This window comes from Ostrea edulis, chromosome 1, assembly GCF_947568905.1.
Source record: "Ostrea edulis chromosome 1, xbOstEdul1.1, whole genome shotgun sequence".
NCBI lineage: Eukaryota > Metazoa > Mollusca > Bivalvia > Ostreida > Ostreidae > Ostrea > Ostrea edulis.
This window is the reverse complement of record NC_079164.1, coordinates 103,179,380-103,199,262: the sequence shown is the minus strand read 5'-3', so window position 1 is coordinate 103,199,262 and position 19,883 is coordinate 103,179,380. Positions and strand designations below refer to the sequence as shown.

Genomic DNA, 19,883 nt, shown 5'->3' with positions numbered 1-19,883 from the left:
GTGCAGCAAATTGCAGTTTTTTCAGATCTTCAATGCTTAAATAAGGAATTGCTTGCGGAACTTAAGAAAATCATCTAAGCCAAATCTGACTAAGTTCAACTTATGCCATACGACACAACATTTCTTTTTGTAGACTTTTATTTGTCGGAATTGATGTTCGAACATAAGATATTTCAAAGCAGTCCATCTATACCAGTTGACTTTCATGTCCACGACAGGAAATCAGAGCAAATACACCATGACTTCTGGAGAAAAATTCTTCATTTAGTGCCAAACACGAACAAAGCATCGTTAGTTTTGGTTACAGACGGAGAAAGCAGTTGTCAATGCAATTAAAAAGGGAAGCTCCTCAAATGACTTTGGTCCATTGTTGAAACCACATCCTTAGTGATGTCAAACACTGGATACAACACGGTGGACAGAATGACGATCAAGTGGTCTATGTACATCTGAAAGATTTACTACAGGGACCTACCGAAGATGACTACAGGGAACGGTTGGAATGCCTTTCGGAATTGTGGAGTTACTACAACAGCAAACTACACCAAGACATTCTTACCCATTCTGCACGTTGGTATTGGAGGATAAGAATGTCTATGACCCTTAGTCAGGAATTACCAACATGTCGGACAGTATGAATGCAGTTATCAAATGGTTGATGGAATGGGAACAGGCACCATTAGATAGCACCGTTCTGGCATATAACTGCCTGCAAATTATTAAGTAAATACGATATTTATACGTTTATGTGCGATAGGAAACTGCCCTCTCAGATTAATGCACAAAGGAGCAGCAGCATATTTAAGAGATACTTGATTTTCACAACGGATACATGTGATCCAGTCAATATAGATGAATTAGTTAAAAGGTAGATGAAAACCACAGAGGTAGACAAAACGAACTACCAGTCGATGCTACCATCATTGAGGAAGAGAAATCCCCAAGTACATCACACAAATCCTTGGCATTTGTTTTGTGAAAGATAAAGAGTATTCCATGTCCCCGAGACAGGTTCTTTCTTTGTCAGAGGTTCAAACGGTGATCAGTATAGTGCAACTTTACATCCGGAGAAATGCCAGTGTCCTTCAATTGAAACATGATACCATATAATGGCATAGGTGAAGAATATATATCTACTTTCTCGCTCCGTTGCGGAAAAACAGCTGGTAATGGGCGAACAAAATAGTAGTATCTCAAAAACCAAGACCATGTGATAAATATTACAATTTTGCTACATGTACCTCGGGTTCAGTTAATGAAATTAGTCCAGCGCCCATTTCAACACCAATGACAGAGGTAAAGGTCAAAGGGTCGGAAAAAAAAGGAAAAGACGACTGCTGCAGTGGTCTAGAGATAGAGCGTTCGCCCCACATGCAGAAGGTCAGGGTTCGAATTCCAGCCACGACAGACCAAATTCTTTAAAACAGGTAATGCCAATTCCATCGCCAAGCGCTCGGCATCAGATGTGAATGCCACCGGTCTTCGGAGATGGTCTTAAAACCGGATGTCCGTGTCACAGTACGTGAGGCACGCTAAAGAACCGTCACTGATCAATGGCTGCAAGCGCCGAGGATAGGCCTAAATTTGAAGACTTTCACCGGTCTAGGTGACGTCTCCATATGAGTGGAAAATTCTCGAGAGGGGCGTCAAACAAGATACAATCAATCAATCAATAGAAAGGAAAAGAACAGATTGTTAGGAAGAGAAGCCAACAGCTAAAGAGTTACGAACAACTGGAAGAGAGCATCAACGTTATTCCAGGTGACAACGAAAAAGGAAATAAACAGAGTTTGGCAAATTATCTTAACATTGTAGCACAAAATGGACACAATTAAGGACAAGATGTTATGCAGTGATGTCATCAACTTTGCCCAGGAAATTTCAAGTCACCAGTTTCCAGGCACCACCGGATTACAGCATGATAATGACCACGTTCCTATGATTACAGATGGATGTACCGACTTAAAATGTCTACTCGAAACACGCCTGGGCCAAATTCACCACACTGGACATACTCACTGGGTAACAAGTGTTTAGGCGAGAGAGGAAATTCCTATCTGGATCATTGACAGCCTCAACAAAAAGAGGGATTGCATTTCGCTATATACAGAAGACGCAAAGAATCAAAAGATAGAAAAGTGGCTGAGGTCCAGCAGGAATTTGATGTTGCACAGCATTTTATTTTAATAAGACCGTTCATCAACTTGCCAAATTCAATACAGAATCCATGAGAACATCTTGTAGGCTGTCTTCAAAAATGTAGATTCGATCCACTTCCGACCCCATTTTTACGGGGCCATCAAGAAGTATTAATTTTTGCATTTAGAGAAGAATTTTCAACTTTAGAAATGAGTTATTTTCGCAAATTTCAAAAATTCAACTATGCAACAAATTTGAAAAAGCTCTTGGAAAATTGTCATTTTATGATTTTTGCGCAAAATAAACTGTAGTGTCTCTTTAAAGGAATTTCGCGGCTCATTTCGATTGGTAAAATATTCCCACTGGGACAAATAGCTGCAAAGGTTGGTAGAGTCTTCACTTTAAATACATCTGCTTTCCTACACCGCAGAGAAATTTGTGATCATCTGATCATAGATTTGTCATTTAGAGTGAAAGTTGAAAAAGGAAAAAAGCGTACATAATAATCATTCTTTGTTATTTAGCAAGCGACTTCAATGTGCCTAAAATGTACTGTGCTCCCCACCCCATACTTAATTGTTAGGTACATGATAGATGCTTATCAAGGTCACCCATACTTTAAAGGAAAGCATATTCAAAAACAACATAAACACATATTTAACTAATCTACTTTTATTGTCAACATGTAATAAATAACAAAATAATTAATTTAAAAGTTCATACAATATTGTTAGGAAATAAACCCCATGTCACACCTCCAAATTTTACATTCATCTCGTATTGGGTTACATGTATATATCCAACAGAAAATCTAAACACACATCATTTTTGGTAAAACACCATAACAAATATGGCATTCATTTATGCTACTATATGTTTGTAATTGTAACAAGAATATTTGTAAAAGAAGAATGGTTTTCAGTTACAGAATAAATTTCACTTTTGAAAATACACGAGGGTATGAACTGAGACTCTTCATGCCAGCATGCTTCACGAAGTAAGCCAGTGGCAAACCTTGCAATTCATCCCCTCACGTATTTCAAACAATGAAGCTCATTTTTAAATTACACTGTTTTTAACTTATTCAGCTTGTTAAAATTGTGCATAAGCTTGTACATCGAATGTAAAACACTATAATAGACACATTCTCTGTTCAATATTTGTGTTACAGCTATTTGAATCAACTCCATGTAGTTATATGTATACAGGGTAAGAGATATTGCACATATGCAATGGATTAAAATGAAAAAACAAATATCTATAGGATATCTTTTTTCAAATGACATTAATGAACAGAAATAATACTTGTTGTACATATTATACCATGATAACTATGAATGTGGACATTTCTTTGGTTTCACATTGTTTTCATATGTATGTTTTAGGCTTTCTTTCATTGTTTAGAGATGGTTCCGATATTGTTCTGAAACAAAATGTAAACAAGAAACACTTAGAAAATAGATATCGATGATCACATCAATTATATACATAAGTAGGCAGCTTGCAAATATTTCATTCATTTTATACTCGGAGGTTATCGCTTTCGCTTCATGACTTAGAGGTCTTGGGATGGAATCCTGCTTGCGCCTTGGCCGCGCCAAACATACAACGTAAAAATAAGTAGTTATTTGCTCCTTCGCCAAATGCTCGGTATTTAGAAGAGAATCACAAGTCTTTTGGATGATACTCTAAACAGGAGCTCCCATGTATTGGCAGGCATTGGCACAATAAAGAACCATCACTGATACAAATCAAAGAACCCTCACTGATACAGATTAAAGAACCCTCACTGATACAGATTAAAGAGCCCTCACTGATACAGATTAAAGAACCCTCACTGATATAGATTAAAGAACTTAACCGATACAGATTTTAGAACCTCACTGATACAGATTAAAAAAAAACCCACTAATACAGATTTAAAAACCCTCACTGATACAGATTTTAGATCCTCACTGATACAGATTAAAAAATCTTCACTAATACAGATTTAAAAACCCTCACTGATACAGATTTAAGATCATCACTGATATAGATTTAAGAACCTCACTGATACAGATTAAAAAACCCTCACTAATACAGATTTAAGAACACTCACTGATACACATTTAAGAACACTCACTGATACAGATTTTAGAATCCCCACTGATATAGATTTAAGGTAGCTCACTACACTAAAGCTTATATTCTGTATGACAACATATCACAAGATGGCGATTTAAATATTTTGTGAAATTATTTGTATCGATAGATTTGGTTATCTATCATCGTAGCTCAGTGGTTAAAGCATTGGGCTGGTGAACCGCAGATCTCGAGTTCAAATCCCCCAGAGCCTTTTGTTCATATGTGTTGAAATTTATTTTTTGAAAATCATGTTTTTATCCAAATTTGTATATTTTTTGCCTTTTTGGCTTAGGGCTGTTCCAGAAATGATCAAGTGGGGGGGGGGGGGGGGGGTCGGGCGGCAAATGATATTTTTTTGTGTGGGTGGTCGTATTTTTTCAGATTTTAATTGGTCCGTGGTGGGATTGTTAATAAAATATTTATTATGGGTAGTGGGTAGTTTCTATTGTTTTATTTTGTGCTACGTGGGTGTTGAGTTTTCAGAATATTTTTATTGTCGCTCTTGTCGTGTTGGTTACAAAACGTCGGAGGGAAAATTGAAAACGTGCTTTCGAAATGCTGCTTTCGAAATCGAAAGTAACATAGAACTATTCGAGTTGTCGCTCTTTGCAGCGCATAACTTTCCATTACGGCACTCTTCAAATTAGAGGCGCGTTTAATAGGGTCCCTTTGGACGTGATGGCGGCGAACTCTGTTCTGTAGATTATTACAGCTTACAGTGCATCGATTTTGGGAATATTTTGAAACCAATAGGTATTCCGTTTTCTAATAAAAATAGGCAAACCTTAGTTGACTTATACGAGGATACCGATGCGTTATATTTATCAGTCGGTGTGATGGTGATATAGAGGCCTCCGGGCGCGGGTTCCATTAGAAGACGAACGATTCGTGGAAAAACATATCCATACCCATTTCATGATAATAGCATCGTTTGGACTCCCAATTTTTCCAACATTCCCGCCATAGATGCCTTTGATTGTTGATGTGACATCGTTTCTTCAGAACTACTGTGATACAATGTCGCACAGGCATTACCGCGTCATTGACTAGAATGTTTGTCCCGAAAACCTCGCGAGATTTGTACCGTTTTCATTTTTAAAAATATTTTTGTGGTGGGTCTGGTTATTTTTTTTTTTTTTATTAGATGGGTCATTGTAAAATGAGTTTATTAATTTGATGGGTCATGGGGTAATTTTTTATTTTTTTTTATGGGTGCTTGGTATATACAAAAGGTGCCTCCCCCCCCCCCCCATGTATTTATTTCTGGAATAGCCCTTATATACTTATTGTATATCATCATATCTTTTATAATTAAACCAATATGTATTGATTTGAGAAACTATTTCTGGGTGTAGTGAGCCACCTTAAGAATGTCACTGATATAGATTTAAGAACCTCACTGATATAGATTAAAGAACCCTCACTGATACAGATTTAAGAACTTCACCAATACAGATTTAAGAACATCATTGATACAGATTTAAGAATATCACTGATACAGATTTAAGAACATCACTGATACAGATTTAAAAACCTTACTGAAACAGATTTAAGAACTTTTAACTGATACAGATTTTAGTGTCATGCATAGGTGACACTTCACCTATGGCTGGTGACATCACAGTATGAGGAGAGAGTGGAAAATTCTCTACTGGATGTAAAACAAACAAAATTTCTATATACTCTCATATAGATTGAAAACCACTATTATTCATTGAGAAAAAGTTACATAAACCTTGAAAATCTGGAAGCAAAATGTGATTCAAAGTTAATATGATAATCCAAAATACCATATGATCACACAAAATTTATTCTCTGATTCTCAGGCCAATTTTCTCAAAAAACGGATGAGGGAGGGATACTTTTTTTCAATATTATTGGCAATAAAATAAATGGAGGCATTTTTTTTTTATCCCGAACTTGTTGGAAAAGAAACTTTAAAAGTGAAAGGTCTATAACTGAATCCTTAACACAGTAAACTTTACTTTATCTGGGTCATCAACAACAGAATTTGTTGACAACAGGCCTGGTCATCTGAACTGGAAATTGCAGAACACATGTGTAACAAATATATAACTGAATATAACTGATTCCTTTGGAACACAGGCAGTATCATATTGCTTGGGTTCGAATTTACCATTAAAGAGTAAAGGTATAGACCTCTTAATATGGATCCCGTGGGGATCCGGGTTAGAATAGGTCCTCAGTACCACCTTGCTTGTCGTAAAAGGCGACTAAATGGGGCGGTCCTTCGGATGAGACCGCAAAAACTGAGGTCCCATGTCACAGCAGGTGTGGCACAATACAGATCCCTCCCTGCTCAAAGGCCATAAGCACCGAGCATAGGCCGAAATTTTGCAGCCCTTCACCGGCAGTGGTGACGTCTCCATGAGTGAAATATTCTCGAGAGGGACGTTAAACAATATAAAATCAATCAATCTTAAAATGGGGTATCTACGTTCGCTGTGAAAAAAACCCAATTAACCACATGATAAAGGATTCTAGTCTGTATTCTAATATATTCACACAATCGCCATTGCATTGTATCACTAAACAGAATGTTTGTACATTGCAACAAGCAATTATATACAATGTGCAACATTAGATATCATTTTTAAGTTGAATTTCTTACCTTGTAAATTGAGTTCCGTAATAGCTCCAAGTGATTGAAAATTGTAATACCGTCTGCACTTTCACTTATCACAGCCATTTTGACTGGTGCCACTAATTACAAAAAAAGGATGAAGGACCAAAAACAATTTACCGGCTCTCAAATATTAATTTTGAGAAATAATAATTCAACATAGTACATAAATTATGCTTATAACAAATCTTACTAAAGATACACAGCTTTTATTATGTGTATTCTTATCTAAACCACATTAACAAGTGTTTAACGATTTGTCAATTTGGGTAATTAGTGGCATTGGTTAAAACGGCCTTGAAAAGTGAAAGTGCGGACAGTTTTCTAATTTTCAGTCATTTGGAGCTATTACGGAACCAAGTTTATGAATTGGGGTAGGAAGTTCTATACCTTTACTCTTTAATAGTAAATACATATGTACAAACACAAACGATATACTGGCCTGTGGTTTAGTCGCAAAGATGCAACAGAATTCCAAATGCAAAATGAGAAATTCAGAATGAATGTGGACTTTTATTCCCATGTATGTAAGCGCATTACCAACTTTTTATTTTATTGAAAATTCTATAAAATCGGCAATGCAGCAACCTCAAAATGTATGCTGATGGGCCTGAGAATCGTAATTTCAATTTTATTTGGCCTATTGTCCTACTATATTCACCTAGGTATATTGTCAGCAGCAAGGTTTCCTTCACTACCTGATTGTGCTTGACGTCTCTTTCTTATCGGAGCGGATGGGGGTGGCATTAACTCTCTGTCTACAGATCGACTGGTGAACTGTGATAGAATACATATTGCTGTAACATGTAATACAATTCTCAAACAGTACATTAAAAATCTTAATACAATACATGAAAAGTTATTGTGTTGATTTCTGAAAGGAAGGGTGATAAAGATTTGTTGACAATCAAGTATATTAAAGAACTTCAACTTTTAAATACAATACGTAATCATTTCAACAAATTGTACGTGTTTGTGAATCACTGATACCCCTGTATGACTGAACTCCAAGGTGAAGATCGTAAAGTCAAGAATTTTGGTATGAAAAAAAACCCCAGTCACAAGGAATACAAATGTGAAATATCAAAGCCTTATCACCATCCATTCAAAAGTTATGGCCAAGGTTAAAGTTTTTGCAGACAGACAGACCAACAAGAGTCCCTTGGGCCACATCAGTCACCTTGGTCCATATTTAAAGATTTTCCCTATATATTTGCATATAAAACTTTTGATACCTATTGTAGCCCAACCTACCCCCTGAGGGCCATGGTTTTTAGAAACTTGATCTGCACAATGTCAGAAAGCTTTCATGTAAATTAAACTTCTTTGGCCCAATGGTTCTTGAGAAGAGGATTTTTAAAGATTTTCTCAATAGATTTGCATGTAAAACTTTGATCCCCTATTGTGACCCCATCCTAACCCCAGGGTCCATGATTTTAACACACTTGAATCTGCACTATGTCAGGAAGCTCTCATGCGAATGTAAACTTCTCTGGCCCAGTGGTTCTTGAGAAGATTTTTAAACTTGAATCTGCACTATGTCAGGAAGCTTTCATGTAAATCTCAGCTCTTCTGGCCCAGTGGTTCTTAAGAAGATTTTTAAATGACCCCACCCTATTTTCGCATTTTTGTGATTATCTCACCTTTGAAGGGGGCATGGCCCTTCATTTGAACAAACTTGAAAGCCCTTCACCAAAGGATGCTTTTTGTAAAGTTTGGTTGAAATTGGCCCATTGGTTCTGGAGAAGAAGTCGAAAATGTAAAGTTTAGAGACAGACGGACGGACAGACGGCAAACAACAGGCGATCAGAAAAGCTCACTTTCAGATCAGGTGAGCTAAAAACTACATACCTTGGAATATCTTATTATGGAAGCATAACAAGAGGCCCACAGGCCTTATTGGTCACCTGAATACTAGTGAAAAAGTATCACTACTTCCATGGGCTATGAAGTCTAGAAAAAATTTCCTGTTCTGAATATCTAAGCTAAATTCTAATGTTCAGCAATAGTATAAACAAGATGTGTTCTTAAAACTTCACTGCCCTCAAAAGTGCATCCACTGATGAAAGGCTTTAAATAATAGGTGTATTAACATTAAAACATCAAAAGATATGACTAATTTGGACTCATCCTACAGTCATAACCCTGGGTTATGAAATTCAGCATTTTTTGTACATCCTTTTCTGCAATTCCTAAGTATGCATTTAGATTTTATACAGTATCAGCAAACTTACACATACATACTATATACATGTACTAAGTTTGGCTCCACCCTGGGGTCAGAACCCTTACTCTGGAGAAAATCAAATTTACAATTTTGGTAAAAGACTACCTGCTCTATCCATTTAGCACTATACATGTATACCAAGTTTGGCCCCGCCCTAGGTTCAGAACACCTACCCTAGGGATCATGAAATTTACAATTTATGTCCCCCTTGTTCAAAAGATGCTTGATACATGTACCAAATATGGAAAGAATTGGAATAATAGTTATCAAGAAGTTAACAATGTCTATTGTTCACACATTTAATAACTGACCATTTTGGCCCCACCCTGATACCGAAACCCCTCCCCCTGGGATCATCAAATTTACAATTTTGGTAAAGGACTACCTGCTCTTTCTAAATATCTATTTAGTGTCAATATAGTATCAACAGCACTAAAGAAGATCTTATTTAAGTGTTTTACACATAAACACTATATACCAAGTTTGGCCCCGCCCTGGGGTCAGAACCCCTACCCTGGGGATCGTGAAATTTACAATTTTGGTAGAGGCCTTCCTGCTCTACATCACTATGTATTTAGGTTTTCTTACATGTGTGGTTCTTGAGAAGAAGATTTTTAAAAATTGGTAAATTTTGGGTAGTTTTTACCCTGTCCCTAAGGCCCCAGGGGTACTGGAGTCCTGAAATTTACAATTTATGTCCCCTTGTCCCAATGATGCTTCATACCAAATTCGAAAAGAATTGGACAGGTAGTTATTAAGAAGAAGTTAAAAATGTTCAATTGTTAATGCACAATGCACGACGGATGACAACCAATTGTAAAACGTCACCTGAGTTTACTCAGGTGACCTAAAAATCTTTATACTCAACTTACGTATGAATGTAAAATAAGACCATTCTAAACATTATATTTGTATGTAAAACTTTGATCCCCTATTGTTGCCCCATCTTACTCCCAAGGGTCATGATTTTAACGAACTTAAATCTGAACTAGTCAGGAAGCTTTCATGTAAATGTCAGCTCCTCTGGCCCAGTGTTTCTTGAGAAGAAGATTTTAAAATAACTCCACCTTATTTTTGCATTTTTGCAATTATCTCCCCTTTGAAGGGGCATGCCCCTTCATTTGAACAAACTTGAAAGCCCTTCACCCAAAGATGATTTTTGCCAAGTTTGGTTGAAACTGGCCCATTGGTTCTGGAGAAGATGAAAATATGAAAAGTTTATGCCGATGACAAGCAATGGACAAATTTTGACCAAAAAAGCTCACTTGGGTGAGCTAAAAAGATAATCTGAGTTTTGCTTACGGTCTCTCTCCGCTGTGGATTTGGCGAGGATTTTCCACTACTGGGTGGAGTAGTACTGGGACTGCGAGAACAGGACTGACGGTTACGGATGAGATCATCTGCTGAACCTGCCCATGTTGTCCTAAACATGGCCTTCACCCCAGAAGATGAACCCTGAATAAGGTTGCTGATAGCCTTCACCTGTTTGCTTCTTCTGAAGGATGCACTTCTTGTGAAAGAATCGTCCAAAGATCGACTGGAACCTATAAAACAAGAACCACAAACGGTACATAATACACGCATCATTATGTATCTAGCAGTATAGTTTTTGTGGTATAAGTTCTATTTCCATATTCAACAGTGTAAAGTTATTGTGTGGGTCCAAGGACATCAGCTGTTTTGTTTCATCCAACAATGGACCTGTTGCCCAAAGCCGTAGGCTGATTTACTTCATTATGACATTGATAAACAAAAATGTATTACATTTAGTATATGCTTTGTATAATCTGAATAATTAAACCACAAAAATACACTGACTTTTTTCTCATTTGATTCTAACCGCTTAAAATATAATCCTTTTAAATTTTGAGCTCGATTTTGTCAGCTTTAGTATACATTTTATGATTTTCATGAACATCTGTTCTTTTTATAATACTAGTATATAACAGTACAACATTCTTACCCATAGATGATCCCAATTTCCTTGATAATAACAACTCTGCAAAGAAAATAACATTAACACATTATGAAACTGAAATTAGAAGAGCACATTAAAAATTGTCACAGTGATATTGTTACATGTACATTCAACAATCAAATTAACATAGAGTTGCCTTACCTGAATCCTCCTCAAGAAATGTAGCAATTAATGAACAAAATTTACTCAAAAGCGTTACAAGTTGATAACATTCAATGATCAATTATTTTTTTTATCTACAACACTGTTGATAAAATTTAACATTGATCTTTATGTAAATTATTAAAAATGAAATCTGATGTTATGTTGTGTGAAAGGTAAATTTGCATTCTGCATGGGTAGCCAGAGATGAGAGAGTACAGAGAAAAATGGGAGATTGCAAGTCACAAGCTGTGATGAGGTTTGCAATACCTATGAAAGCCCAGTGATTCTTTATTTCTTTGTTGCAACACTACATGCTTCAATATTAAAGGTGTAGAAATAAAGTTTTCAATGTATTGCTCTCACATCTTCTGTGTATATATAGTTTCTTTCCCTCCAATGGTGTCTTATGATTATATTCATATTACAGCTCAACTAAACAAATGCCAAATCTATAGGAGCATACAAGCTACATACATAAAAACATACACCACACTATTTAAATTCTACTATAAAAGCAAAGTGTCTTTCAAAAATAAGAAACATTGTCATCTATTTTGAACATCTACAGGAAATTTAAGAAAATGGAGCTAGTGACATTGCATTCATGGATTATTTTAGAGAGTGACGTGAACAGAACTTTTCTAACAGGAAAACTACTCCCTACATGACACAGTCAAATTAAGACATATTATTTACACTTTGGCCTAAATGTCCTATTGATCTCTCCTCAAAGTCTGCAAATATGATTATTGTAAAGTTGAAACTGCTTAACAACTTTCCTCTTCAATGCCCACAACCTTAACCTAGGGTTTTCCAAATGACCTGTGTTTGATGACCACTGGATGGGAGTGTCCCTGTATTACACAGGTCTCTGTCAAACGACACTGCAAGCTCAGAGTGATGACATCACTGATGTTCACACTAAAAACTTTCTGTCAGTTATAAAAGTCTATACCTCTAATGATAAAAACACAAAGAGGGGAGGGAAGACATACATGTTTGGATATGGAGATTCCTACATGTAACATTTCTCAGAAATTTGTTCACAAGGGAGCACGACTAAGATACACAATGACAACAGAACACATGAAAACCCACCACACGCAACACACAGTGTCGAAATTTAAAAGCACTTGTAAGTAGTATAATTTTAATGATATCTATCTTTTTCTTCTTCTAAAGAGAAAATAAAAAACCCTTAGACCACAAAACTCACCTTTACGCTTCAATTTGCAGGTGTTTGCACTTATACAGACAACTGATTGTCAAATCATTATTTTTACCTTCACTGCATACACCATGGGCCAAAGTAAAACATAATATTGAACGATCACTCTGGTTAAATGTTTAAATCTTGTCAATGAATTGCAGAATTCTTCTTGCGTGTCATGCAAATACTTTCACCCTAATATTGGCCAACATGGCTGACCGAATCAATGTTTGACCTGGACATGCCATAACCTACAAAAATATACTTGCTTATCATGTTGACAAACTTTGGGTTCTTGAGAAGAAGTCCTTTTCTTCCTATGTAAAGTAAGTTTCCAAAACTTACTACTGCTTAGGTTCTAATATATTTTTACCCAACTTTATCCCTACTGTTTCTAACATCTCCATGGCATTCAATTTTCAATCTTCATAACTCAAAACTGTTGTTTTGTTTTTTTGTCCACAGTTTGGATAAAATTGGTCCAGTAGTTTTTAAGAAGAAGTGGAGAATGTGAACAGTTTACATTGCTTATATGTATATATAGATGGACAGCAAGCAAACTTCAATCAGAAAAAGCTCAATCCAACATCCTTCTCTAGTGAGCATGAAATTCAAATCCAACTGCGAAACAATTATCATCACAGATCAAAAATCTACACAAGTTTAGATTGAATCTGCTCAGTAATATCTTTTTTACATATTGTATCATGTCCACTGTTGCACTGTTTTTGTGCTAATCTCCTATAAAATTTGATGCTCCCTCACCAAAGCCTTTACACCAGTATGCAAGGCACTCATCATCAAAGATATATTTGCAATGCTGAAAATAGGCATGTTAGCTATATGGCAAGAGAAAGAAAATACATCCATTAATTATGTACTCCAGTATAATGCACATCATAAAGGATCTACAATTCTTCCCTCATACTTAAACCTGAAGGATGCGAAAAAAAAATCCACATATTTCTATAATCGTGACAAGAAGGTGAATAAATTTTCGTAATCAAATACAGGACACAGATATGCATATCATTACAAATACATCCTTACATACACAATAATATTCTCTATTTTATAAGAATGATGTAACCAAAATCAATAAAATTTGTTCATACTTACTTCAAAATTTTGAAAAAGAAAATACCAATTACAAGTCCTCATGTTGATTTTTGTTCTTCAGTAGTCTATTTTTATCTGAGAGTTTATCTGTTGTCAATAAGAATATAGCATGCAACTCATATCTTTATATATATGACGAGAAAGAGACTGCAAATGTCATGCTTGCATGGGCCCCGAAAGCGCATGGAAGGTTACAATGGCAGTGTGCTTTTTGGTAAATCTCCAAACCTCAATTAAAAACAAGTGTGCCTTAAAACATTTATTTATTTATACTCTCAGGTGAAAAACACAGAATAAACACATCTTAGCATAGTTTTTAACAGAAATGTCCATTTCAAAAAACAAAAAAAATTTCAAAAAACATTTTATCAAGTAACAAAATATAAATAATAATAATAGGGAATGCGATTCTTTGCCATAAACACCTCATTCATAATTAGTGTCAGGGGGTTTCAGGCTGTTAGTGTAAGAGAGTAGAGAAAGACCTCTGAGGGATCCTTGTGTCGCATAGTGCCTCTCCTAAACTCCGAGCCTAATGATAGAACAATGTCTCATTATATTACATTAGAAAAAATATTTAGCTTCATCTTTTTCATATGAATTTCTGTAATATACATGTTATGATAAGAATAATGAAATATGTATTGATTTCATGGGAAAGGAATTCGCTGAAGCATTCTGAATAAAATTATTTCTAAAATAATCTATCTCTTTGTAAAGAGTGGAAGTTATGAAACACAGAAAAGCCACTTTATTCTGCATTGTTCAAAAGCTGAAAAACGTGACAAAAATATATGATTTATACATCAACAACTGTTAGATGAAATTACACATATCATAGTTTGTTCAATGTAAATATCAATTAAAACATTATCTGACTAGTGTATAAGAAATACTGTGTGCTAAATACAATCTAATAGGTAAAAATACTAATAAAAGAAAACACACTACTCTATGAAGGTCATACCTGATCTCTCTGACATTTTTTTTCCAAAAATTATATTTTCATCTCCTCTATCTGAAGAGCTCTTGTATGGTTTCCAGAATAGTTTTAAATTCTATATTGTAGTAACATTACTATACTCCCTACATTCGACTGGCTAGCTCAGTGGTTAGATCATCTAACTTCTCGGTTCAACACCTGATTTAATTGATCCAAAGATTTCTCTCCCATTCTTTGCTACAATAACTTAATGTCTACATCTACAACCTTCTGTAATACATAAAAGTTAACTTATAAGTTTACATTTTTACTTGCCACATCCAGGACCTATTAAAATATCCCTAACTTAAACACAGTACTGTTAACATACTCAAAAGTTTTTTTTAGAAAAAAATTTAAGATGCAAGTAAATGCTAAGCTGAAATGTCATGAAAAATGACATGTAATTGAGAAACATCAGGTATGTCCTTAAATAAAGATACCAATAAAAGAAAATGACATTCCAAACTAAAATATTTAAACTTAAAAAGAAATCAATACAATCTTATCTAATCATAAAGCCAGAACACATATATAAATTTCTTCTTTAATAGACTAGACAGTTAAATAAATTAATAGTCATATGTACAAACACAAAATAAACTTTTCTCTTAATTATAACAATAAAGCAACCAATGCCTGAACAGTATTAAACATATACTCCTCATATCACAGTCTACCTGTCAGTCTTCAATACCCTCAACAAAGTGATCATTGCTTTTACACATATTTCGATTGTATTTTCAAATTTACCTAGCTGCATTCATTTAATTTCATATCATACAATGCAAAACATTTCAATTAGAGAAACTCAAATATATATGTTATTCTTCTTTTAAACAAATTTCAACATAATATATATTAAAAGAGTTTCCTAGCAAAAAATCCAGTTTTGTTATCAAATATTAGTTTACATTAAACTGAAACTAGATGTGTCAGAATGACGCAAATTCTCCCTCCAAAGGGCCATAACTCTGCTAAAAGTTATCTGACCGAACTCAAATAAGTACTTGATCTACATATTCTCAATGATATACTCCATGTCAAAAATTTCAATTCAAAATGTCCATGAATAACTGAGATGAGCTTAAACTGTGAAATTATTGAAATTTTACAAGTCCTAGGGGCACAGTGTTGCCAAAAATTAGATTCAACCAGAGCATACCTGTATAACTATAAATTTCAGTTGAATATATGCATCTGTACCAGAGATAATAAATGGCAATTGAATTATGGTGGAAGGACGGGAAAAGGGTAACAATATATGCCCCAGCCATTTCACGGTGGGGGCATAAAAATGAAGAATATCAGTTTAAAGCTGGTAATAATTAAATACATGTATCGATCAATCAGTGTTTTGATATCAAGCTTAACGTTTTCCTCTACATATATGTATCGACTAGCATCTTCCTATGATAAAAAAAATAACACAACTATTTTCTTTCCTCTAACAATAAAACAAATCAGGGAGGAGAAGTGCACTATCATTGGAAATACTAAGTACATGTTTTCAATCGACATTGTTTTAATTGTCCTCATATCCATACAAACATGGAATTGTGGGATTTGTGGTCCAAAAAAAAAATCAAATAGAAAGTTGTACAAAATATTTCATCTTTGTATATGCACAGATGTACATACATGTACATGTATTTAACTACATGTAACAACAGCAAAACAACAATAAAAAATCCTTTTGTGTCTGATTAACATACATCAAGTACACCAAAAGTGGAATAAAAGCCATGCTTGGACACAGTGTCACATGTTCTAGTTGCAGAGTTTGCTAGACTACTGATTAGTAATTTTTTTGCAATGACAATGAGCAAACCAGATTATGTGATCTAAGCTAAAGTTCAGTACCAAAGACCATTCCTTTATACACATATAAAAAAGGGGATCATTATGCACTGAAACCTACCTCCCATCGCTATTACATTAATGTCATTTCCAAATAAACCTGTGTAAATTAACAGGAGTCAAAAATGATAACTTCATACAATATAAAACGTACATGTCATTTCAATATGCTTCCAAAATGGAAAAATAGTACATCACCACACACATAACAGACTTCCCCAATGACTAAAAACAAAATGACAACTATAAACTATCACAAAATCACTACAGTCGCTTGTATATATAGATCCAGCAAATAAATAAAAACGGAATCACAAGACAAGCCATTAGGTAAAACTAGCACCTTCTCCACTCTCATTCATTGTCAAATGAACGATCTGAAGTGAATTTCTTAAGGATGTCCTGTCCTTTCCAGTTACGTTTATATTAAGAGAATTCCTCAAGGCTGCTTTCTGAACCTCTGGGCAGGCTGTAAAAGAACCGCTATCAATACAATCAGAGTAGGAGGAGAGAGAGGCTAAATGCTTACGTTGAGCTTTAGTAGAGGCTGTGTTTCTTAAGTACTGTTTAGCTTTCTTTCCACTGTAATCTCGGAGATTGGCATCCGCTTCTGAAAATTAATCATAGATCATTATGCATATGGTATAATGGGTAGTTTTCAGAAAAGGGAAATTTGACAATCACTATTAAATTCATAGCAATATATTCATTCACTGTTTACATACTGTAAAGAATAGCTAGCTACATCCTAACTACATGTACTCCATTGTAAAATTATGGATACACCCCACATATATCTTTCATATACTAGTACATGTATCTGAAAACGATTGTGATCAGAAGTTATCACATTTCTTGGATGTTGATACACTGTAACCATGGAATGATATCATACAAGGTAGTTTTCAAATTACGATAGTACATGTACTAGGTTTGATGATACCAAGCTTTGACTCTTGCAGTAGTCTAGTTTCTCACAATCATTTCCTAAACATTGCTACATAGCCACAAAAACCGAATATTGCTGGGACAAATGAATTAAAAAAAAAAAAGTTTTTCCCACTTGTTTCCAAGAAATCAGTACTTTCACCAACCTAAGCAATTTAAAAATCCCCCTACCCCCCCCCCCCCCAAAAAAAAACAAGTTCACAAATGCCCAAGATAATGGCCAATTCCAAAGATAGCCAATGTCACAAGGACAAATATCTTGGTACTACTAGAAAAATTTTGTCACAAGAAATGCTCATGTGCAATATGAAAGCTCTATTTACCATTTAGAAGTTAATAGCAATGTTAAAGTTTACAAAAAGTAAGTCAAACTCCAAGGTCATGGGTCAAAAATGTTGTTACCCACGGAAAGGTCTTGTCACAAGGAATGCTCATGTGAAACACTTACTGTTCAAAAGTTATTAGCAAGGTTAAAGTTTTCAAAAAGTAGGTCAGACTCCAAGGTCAAGGTCACAGGGTCAAAAATGTTGGTACCCACGGAAAGGCCTTGTCACAAGGAATACTCATGTGAAATATCAAAGCTCTAGCACTTATATTGTTCAAAAGTTATTAGCAAAGTTAAAGTGTCAGACAGAATGACAGACAGGACAAAAACAATATGCCCCCTGATCTTCGATCTCGGGGGGAATAAGAACATATGTCTTGTTAAACAACCTTTAATAAATATTCTGTGACTTTCTTAGTTTATAGCTTTTTTTAATGAAAACTTACTGTATGTAGAGACTAGTAGTTCAATGATCTCTTCATGTCCGTGCATTGCAGCAAGATGTAACGCTGTGTAGCCCTGGTGCAAAATTCATATCAAACATTTCATAATGCTAGTCTACCATTAAATCTAAACTTACAAAATTTATATCAAACATTTCATAATGGTAGTCTACCATTAAATCTAAACTTACAAAATTTATATCAACATTTCATAATGGCAGTCTACCATTAAATCTAAACTTACAAAATTTATATCAAACATTTCATAATGGTAGTCTACCATTAAATCTAAACTTACAAAACTTATATCAACATTTCATAATGGTAGTCTACCATTAAATCTAAACTTACAAAATTTATATTAACATTTCATAATGGCAGTTTATCACTAAATCTAACTTACAAAATTTATATTAACATTTCATATTGGCAGTTTATCATTACAAAAATGCAAAGAGTTTCGAAAGTTAAATGGCACAATGCGTACTTACCCCCTATTTATCATTCCATTGTTATGAAAAGAAAAAAAACATAAAAAAATTATATAAAACATACATACATGTACCAGTGGCCAAATCAAAATATTTTAAATGTCATATAATCAATTTTATTTATATATACAATGTAGGACTACTGCATAAAAGCTTTGTAACATTTGAACAACTGCATTTTTATCGAAACAGCAATTCTGGCCCATAACAAAACAAGAAGCCCATGGGCCACATCGCTCACCTGAGTCACCTTGGCCCATATCTGAAGACTTTCCATATATATTTGCATGTAAAACCTTAGTCCCTATTATGGCCCAAACTACCCTTTGCAAACTTGAATCTACACTATGTCAGAAAGCTTTCATGTAAATGTCAACTTCTTTGGCCCAATGGTTCTTGAAAAGAAGATTTTTAAAGCTTTTTCCTATATTTGTATGTAAAACTTTGGACCCCCCCCCCCCCCCACTTGTGGCCCCATCCTACCCCCCGGGGGCCATGATTTGAACAAACTTGAATCTGCATTATGTCAGAAAGTTTTCTTGTAAATATCTGCTTTTCTGACTCAGTGGTTATTGAGAAAAAGATTTTAACTATATATTTGTATGTAAAACTTTGATCCCCCTTGTGGCCCCATCCTACCCCCGGGGGCCATGATTTGAACAAACTTGAATCTGCACTATGTCAGAAAGTTTTCATGTAAAAATCAGCTTTTCTGGCTCAGTGGTTCTTGAGAAGAAGATTTGTCCTATATATTTGTAATGTAAAACTTTGATCCCCAATTGTGGCCCCATCATACCCCCGGAGCCCATGATTTGAACAAACTTGAATTTGCATTATGTCAGGAAGCTTTCATGTAAATCTCAGCTTTTCTGGATTAGTGGTTCTTGAGAAGAAGATTTTTAAAGTTTTTTTCCTATATATTTGTATGTAAAACTTTGATCCCCTATTGTGGCCCCATCCAACCCCCGGGGCCCATGATTTGAACAAACTTGAATCTGCATTATGTCAGAAAGCTTTCATGTAAATCTCAGCTTTTCTGGCTTAGTGGTTCTTGAGAAAAAGATTTTTAAAGTTTTTCCCTATATATTTGTGTGTAAAACTTTGATCCCCCTTTGAGGCCCCATCCTATCCCCGGGGGCCATGATTTGAACAAACTTGAATCTGCACTATGTCAGAAAGTTTTCATGTAAAAATCAGCTTTTCTGGCTCAGTGGTTCTTGAGAAGAAGATTTTTAAAGATTTTTCCTAT

The 19,883-nt window shown here is 35.0% G+C and overlaps 1 protein-coding gene across 2 annotated transcripts; it reads right to left on the bottom strand.

Moving 5' to 3' along the window:
• Positions 1–2,795: 2,795 nt before the first annotated feature.
• On the bottom strand, positions 2,796–18,300 carry LOC125653225 (uncharacterized). 2 transcript variants are annotated; one of them, XM_048882576.2, is made up of 7 exons: positions 18,147–18,300; positions 16,957–17,037; positions 16,489–16,527; positions 11,098–11,133; positions 10,437–10,678; positions 7,569–7,684; positions 2,796–3,562 (listed from the first exon to the last, which is right to left on the bottom strand). In XM_048882576.2, exons 1-7 carry the CDS (start codon positions 18,190–18,192, stop codon positions 3,508–3,510), a joined length of 615 nt encoding a protein of 204 aa, XP_048738533.1. In that variant the 5' UTR covers positions 18,193–18,300; the 3' UTR covers positions 2,796–3,507. The 2 variants fall into 2 exon arrangements, with proteins under 2 accessions (XP_048738533.1, XP_055997909.1); XM_056141934.1 differs by lacking the exon at positions 16,489–16,527.
• Between the last annotated feature and the right edge of the window lie 1,583 nt (positions 18,301–19,883).